The 7,376-nt window shown below is 41.2% G+C and overlaps 1 protein-coding gene and 1 pseudogene across 1 annotated transcript; both read right to left on the bottom strand.

The window, feature by feature from the left end:
- Positions 1 to 6: 6 nt before the first annotated feature.
- Positions 7 to 2,672, bottom strand: LOC123992626. Its single transcript, XM_046293922.1, has 5 exons — positions 1,534 to 2,672; positions 1,220 to 1,277; positions 828 to 975; positions 696 to 732; positions 7 to 458 (listed from the first exon to the last, which is right to left on the bottom strand). The coding sequence occupies exons 1-5, from the start codon at positions 1,720 to 1,722 to the stop codon at positions 114 to 116; spliced, it is 777 nt and encodes a 258-aa protein (XP_046149878.1). The 5' UTR covers positions 1,723 to 2,672; the 3' UTR covers positions 7 to 113.
- A 1,370-nt stretch (positions 2,673 to 4,042) lies between these two features.
- LOC123992629 lies at positions 4,043 to 7,376 on the bottom strand (annotated as a pseudogene).

Here is a 7,376-nt window from a genome sequence, read left to right on the forward strand (position 1 = left end):
GCGTTGTAATTTTAGTATTCTAAATATCTACATGTCCTTTTGATCGCTTTACATGCTCATTAAGGCTGATACATTACATTTTGTACTACATCAGATAGAGTAAATTGCATTGGCTAACACTGGGATAGATGATCTTGGTGAAATCCATACATGAAAACCTTAAGGGGAACATACCTCTTAGAAGAGGGTGTTAGGGACCTGAGATGTTGAGCCCCTGTGCCGCCCTTATACATTTTCTTTGCCAGATATCTAACTTCCTGGATGAGCTCCAGTCTTTCCTGATCAAAGGCAGCAAAGGATCTTGCACTGCCACCCCTCTTGGGTGAGTCAGTGTCGTCGTCAGCAAAGTCCTTTACCCCAAGTACGCGGGCCAGGGCTGGCAGCAGGATCTGCAGGGTGGTCTGTGCGATGAAGGTTACAATTGTCTTGCACAATTTGGCAAGCTGTTCCTTCGTCATCTGTTTTGAACAAACAGAACAAAAACAGTTTTTTCAATGGAACTGTGATGTCAAGTATTCTAGATCGAACAGAATGCATTTGATCAACATTGTTATTCTTGTCTGTGACTGAATTCAAAGTTTGATGAAGTCTGACAGAGAAATGAACATGAATAACAGAATATGACTTGATGGCTAATCTCTGAATTCAACAGATCATTGACACATCAAAGGTCAAAGGCAGGTAGGGAAACTTACAGGGTTTTTTAGTCCTTTGTAGATCACTTGCCACTGCCTAGAACATTTAAAATAAGTGTTTTAGTTAGTGTTTAGTTCCCACTGCACAATATTTCATAAATGTTGAACATTACAGAAAAACTTTTAACATACTCATCAGTAAGATTGCGCAGGAATGAGATGAGGATTGGGTAGGAGTATTCCATCTCATCCTTGTTGCCTGGGCCGAATGCAGCCTTAACAGCTTTCTTCTCCAGGAGCTCAATTACAGATCCTCTATCCAGGTGTTTATTCCTGGAGACTAAAGATGTGATTGCCGTAGAGGAAGTAGAAACAAAATTAAAGAGAAATCAGACGTTTTATCTCTTAATACTCTGATTTCATTGTTTTAGGGTTTTAGAATAGGCCTATTTGAATAAAGCTATCTATGTGACCTTTCTTACTGATTACAGTAGACTACAGTTTCATTGAAAATGGATAGCACAACCTGCACATCACAGACAGAATAGAGAAACAATGTAGTACTACAGAGGTAAATCTCTGACCTGCATCGTTGTCAGTGCCCAGCTTCCTTGACTTCTTGCCACTTCTCTTACATTTTGCCTAGGATAGAACAGAACAGATTCCAGATCTCAAATGATGGCAGACATGTAACACCAGGGCCCGTATACATAAAGTTCATCAGATAAGGTGTGGGCTCAACCTTGCCCAAATAATTGTATTCATTATTGTATTCATAATGAATTCATTATGATCTCAAATGCAAAACTGATCCTAGCTATCTATGGTATGGCTGCTATCAGGTACAGAGTGTAACCCAGTAGGTCTATTATGTGCTCTGACACTCCTGCTATCTTACCTTCCTTCCCTTCTTGGCCTCCTCTTTGGGCGTGGCCACCGGTTCTTCCTCCACAACTTCCTTTCCTTCCCTCTGAGGATCACCATCCTCCCTCTGTGCTACCTGAAGGTCAGACATTCCAATAAGTAATAATATGTCAATGTCAGAGTAGATCTGTGCAGAGGACATCATAAATAGAGCTACAGCCATTTCAGAGCTAAGCTTGTGACTTTATAAAGAATGGTACATTTGCTTTACAATATGTTATAGCTTTTTACAAGAAATATCCGCTTATATTGCTTCACCCTTTTTTACTTTCCCCCAATATTGTATGAAGTAATTTAGCTTACCTTTTCTTCATCCATTCAAGCTATTTTATATCTCAAAAAGCATGTCCTTGTCTGTGTTGGTTACATTCAAGTTGAGTTCAGGTCGAGAGTGAGGACAATATTGCAGGCAGGGACTGTAATTTAGGGCTACATGCTACGTCATGGAACGTTAGACCTTTATGACATCACAAATAGTATTTTTAGGAAGAGCGCGGGAAAGGTTACTTGCCCACTCAGTAGGTCTAGCTAATATTGACAGAAATTTCCCCGTCAAACGTTTTCGATTGCCTACCCCTACGCCTTCCATCGAACATGGTCCTGCCTTTGCAATATTGTCTCTCTTGTGGGTTTACTTACGTATGACATGTAGGCTTACTGTGTCGGATCAAGTTGATTGATCTGTCCTAGTCAGCCTTAGGTTGAACCCAAAATATTCTGGGAAATATTTGTTAATAATATTCATTTCAATATCGTTTTATTCATTGATTTAGTCCCAATCCAATCCTATTGTTGGCTGCCAATCCCCACCAAATATGTCATTGTAGGACATACTGTAGCGGGAGAAAGTGAGAGCTGCAACGCGGACGCGTTCGGTGGCTCCTTCAGTGCAGAGGCAAGCGCGTATGCCAGTGCCACTAAAGCCCGGGCTTGTGAGGCAGTAGTCTACAACGCTGACAGGCAACACCTTGTCATTTTATTAACTCACTAGAATGACCTTGTCTTCTTCATTCATTTCGATTGCACTTCCTTTCGTGGTGAAATTAGTTTTGATTACTATTAACTTTAATCCACAGAGTTTAAGTGTTTATGTTGCCCACGTCATCATGTGATGCTGTGAGCAAACAATTTATGCCCAGCCTTCCTAGATAGGCCATAACACTATGAATCTGGGAAAACATAACACTAAAAAAAAAAAAAGTTTTACAGTGCAAAAATAGCGTAGGCCTACTTGTGTACTATTCAAATCCACACTAAAGCCACACTTTTCACACAGATTTACCCAGATTCTGTTGTTTTAGCTTTAACCTCTGTTAAATTCACTTCCCTGGTTAATCTGTCATCATGTTTAGTGTTCTCCATGGTTAGTCTGTCTCTATGTTTAGTGCACTTTAATATAGCCTGTTTACTTATTTGAATGTTTGATTATATTGCATTTTATCCTGCAGATTTTGTTGTGGATTTAAATTGACTTTGGGTGTCTTGAAAATCACTTAAAATAGCACTGTTGTTCTAATCGTCAGATCGCAGGTATTCTGATCTTCACTGTCCATGGTGCTGAATCTGGCTGGGTAGATGAGTTTGAATGCTGAAAACTTGTTTGCCTACATTTAAAGGCCCTGTGAAGTCAAAATAATTGTATTTCATATTGTACAACAGCTGATGAAACTAACACTGTAAATGTGTTTTACAAAAATGTGATCGGGGTTGCTTCCTGATAGTTCTGGTTGAAAATACGGAGCATGTTCCTCTGCCCAGGCCTTGCTGACACTTGCCAGATCTTACACTGCCTGGATAGGTATTTTGTGTGTCAGCTAACCACATCATATGTTATAGCAATCTGTCAGTCGATGACACAATGGATGACTTGGCACACAACCATTGGTTGATGCATGCAACACCTGAGCAGGGACACATTCTTTTCACAGCACTTCAATGCAAAGTAATTTTCGTAGAAGATTTGGAGAGAATTTTCACTAACCCTAACCCTTTTCCTAACCTTAACCTCAGTTTCCTAACCTGCTACGAAAAATTCCCTTCGATATTGAAGTGCCATGAAAAGAGAGTTTCTCACATCTATACAGCACCTTCTAATCAGCAGGTTTGCATGGGAGAGAGTTTTGGCTTTCCATGGTGACATCACCATGTGTAAATTGGTTTATAGACCAACGACAAAGAGAGTGCCAATACCAGCTACTGACCACTCCCAGACAGACCTAGCAAAATTATTGCTTGAGAAAGTTTTTTTTGCAAAAAATACATTTTTGACCATTTTCATCGTAATCTATTACAGTAAGGTACTTAATTGTTACCCAGAAATGATTTGATATTGATATAAAAACGTCTGCTTTGGACCTTAAAAAGATATGTGCACTACATACTCAGAAATCACATATATTTACATTTTAGAATGTATTTTATCAAGAAATAAGTTATACATGTCTTTTTTAATCTTACTCTTAGTTGCAAATAATTAATTTGGCTGTGGTTCATTTGATTTTCAGCACAACCCTGTTTGATAACGTATAGTATTATAGTGACTTCTTGTGGTAAAATGTCAAACTCACAACTAAACTCATTAAAATGGAGGTTTTCTTTACCCTGTCTTATCAAACAGTGCAACATTTGACTGATGAAATAGCATTCTTCTAAAATTCTTACACTTCTAGATGCAAAATACAAGTCACTATTCCAATACTGTTTGATTCTGCCATTTTTGAAATACTATTTACAAATATGAGCGCAAATGTCTGAGATCGAGACACCAACATTTAACATTTCAGTTAAAAACCCTTTGGATAATATCAACATTAATTACTTAACAGCTTAACACATACACACCATGCAAATATCAATAAACAGAGGAGCACATGCAACAAATAGTTAGTGACTACCTACCAGTCAATTAAATTAGATTATTCAGAAAAATAACATTGTTATAAGAGACAAATTGCCTTTAGACAACATAAATGACTGCATCTGGACACAGGTCAAAACTACTCTGCAGAGGTCAAGTTACCAGCTATGTATGGTTCCAACACTTACATTTATTGAGTTATTGAAAGTATCCTACAAACATTGATCGAATGTGAAAGTGAAAAGGTTTTCTGAAACAGGTGTGTTTGTATTGAAGAACCCTGAGATTGTGGACAGTAGGACTTGTGTGAACAGGTGTGAACAGCCTGAAGATAAGGATGTTTTCCTTTCTCTGTCTTTCGAAACTCAGGAACAGTTTGAATGTTTTTTTATTGTAATTTAAACAATGGTATGGATGATTAAGCTGGATCTTTCTCTCTGAATCAGGAGTGCACTTTCATTCTCCCAATTTTTCCAAAAGCCCAATCTGAGCAACCTTTGCTATAAACCCTGTCTTTCCCATTGTTGTTTCAAAAGTGGAAGATTATAAATTCGATAATCACACATAATGGGCATTTCACAGCCAAGACTTTTTGATCCTTCCCATCAAGGCCATGTTGGCCAGTTTAACCTTCACCCGGTCCCTCTCTTCAAGAGTCCCCTTGGAGGTGCACTCCACAGTAGAGTTGGTCTCAAAGGAGATGGCTGGGACGTGAGTGAGCAGGTGGCCCCCAGCCTTCTCCTGGGCCATGGGCGTGGGAGTCTGCAGGACCAGCCTGCCTCTCAGAGAGTGTTTGAGCTGCAGCAGCAGAGGGTTGTGGTGGTCGTACAGCCCCACAGGGTGGCTCTCGGGCTGGAAGCAGGTGGAGCAAGTGGAGCACAGTACGCGGAAGATGTAGACCCAGCCCAGGTAGTGCAGCTCTGCGATGTTGAGCACAAAGCAGCCCACGCTAATGCTGAACATGAAGTTGAGAAAGATAGTCTTCTCGGTTGCTCGTGACACAAAGCAGTCTGTGCGGGTGGGGCAGGGGTAGGTCTCACAGTGGTACAGTTGGGGCACCTCGAAGCCAAACAGGTAGTACTGCCCCACCAGGAAGGTGATCTCCATGACGGAGCGCAGCAGCACTTGCAGGATGTATATTAGCAGCACCTGGTTGGACAGCTGAGTTGGGTCCTCCCCTACCTCTCCACAGTCCTCCTCTAGCAGGCTCTGCTCCACCCCCCTCCCCTTCCTGACCACCCCACTCCTCTCTGTATCCAGGGCAGTAGGTGGACATACCAGTCTCCATGTTCTCCAGCCCTTTCCTCACCAGCTGCCCAAACACCTTCTTGGAGGTCCGCTCAGCCATCACCTGCCCCCTCTGGACCTCCGGCTTCTTATCCTTGGCGATCTTGTGCAGGACGTAAACGATATAGAAGATGGACGGCGTGGAGACCAAGACGATCTGGAAGACCCAGAAGCGCAGGTGTGAGATGGGGGCGAAGGTGTCATAGCAGACGGTGTTGCAGCCGGGCTGCAGGGTGTTGCAGGTGAACTTGGACTGCTCATCGCTGTACACCGCGTCCCCCACCAGGGTCACCAGCAGGATGCGGAAGATCAGCAGCATGGTCAGCCAGATCTTGCCGATCACTGTGGAGTGGTTCTGCACCTCGGACAGGAAGCGTCCGAGAATGGACCAGTCTCCCATGATTTAACCTGGGGGATCACAACCTCTCAGTCCACTACTACCTAAAACAGTACAGTAGGAATCATTTAGACACCAATGTTAATTCTATGTAAAGGAACATTTTCTAATGTTTTGCAAACAGTGAGAGCAAATGGCTTCTTATCTGATCTAAGATGGTTGTATTGCAACTCACAATACAGAAAACCTTTTTATTCTGTTGAATAAATAAATGTTCCAAAAATGTCACTCATTATCTCATAACTTCTCAGACAGCTGTTGATACATGAGACATATAGAGTATGCACATATCAATGAGGGGAATACATTGCCAATTGTAACAGCAGAAAATACTGTTTCCCATTTTTCCCTTTATCATAACAATTGAAAATGCAAACAGAGAAGAACAATCCGAACAAAACAGTTAGAAATCCACTCACCCCTGGATAGTTAGTCTCTTTCCAATGCAAATCTGTAAAACATGCTTTGCCATGCAGTCCGCATTGGCTATAATTAATATGAGTGCTGTTTAATGGACGATTTGAACGGTGTTGAGCCTCGTATGGGAGAATAGGCATATTCAGACATATTCAGCCACTCTATCTGAAACCCTCATTGTACTGTGGGGATACAAAGGCAGCCAATGTACAGTTTAACAAAGATTTAAAATACAATGGGAGGCACCTTTTCTGAACAGCCGGGAATAGTCAAACAATAACAGCCGGGAACAAACTGGAAAAGGAAAACAATGCCAATTTATGCAAAGCTTCTGCTCTAAGCCTGTTTCAAAAATACAATTTAGAGAAATGGAAGATTTAATATTTCTCACTTTTCCAGACTATGCTCAATCTTTGAATGAAATGTGATGACAAAGTAGAGGAATCATCCAGCAGTTTTAGGCTTATATATAGTCACCAGTTATGACTACAGCATTTGTCTTTCTCTAGGTCACTAGCCTTAGTACTGTGCCCCATCCACTTATAGGCCTGACCTAAAACAGAGATAAAAATCTCACAATACATACAGTTCACTAAAATTGTCTTCCAGGAACTGTCTGGACTTAACAGGACTGTGGTATCCCTTCAATTTGTATACTGAAGTCCCTATAAGCAGCTAACATCAATAACAATCCAATCCAAGTCCACAGATGAAACACACAGAACAGGTTGTATCTCCATTAAAATAAGTATGTTTAGAGTCTATCCATCCACTTGAATGTCCATCATGGGATCAAATGTAAAGACCAAGCCTCAGTATCCTCCGCAGCATCCGTGTCTCTGCTTCATCATGGTATGGT

The sequence above is a fragment of the Oncorhynchus gorbuscha genome, linkage group LG13, assembly GCF_021184085.1.
Source record: "Oncorhynchus gorbuscha isolate QuinsamMale2020 ecotype Even-year linkage group LG13, OgorEven_v1.0, whole genome shotgun sequence".
Lineage (NCBI taxonomy): Eukaryota > Metazoa > Chordata > Actinopteri > Salmoniformes > Salmonidae > Oncorhynchus > Oncorhynchus gorbuscha.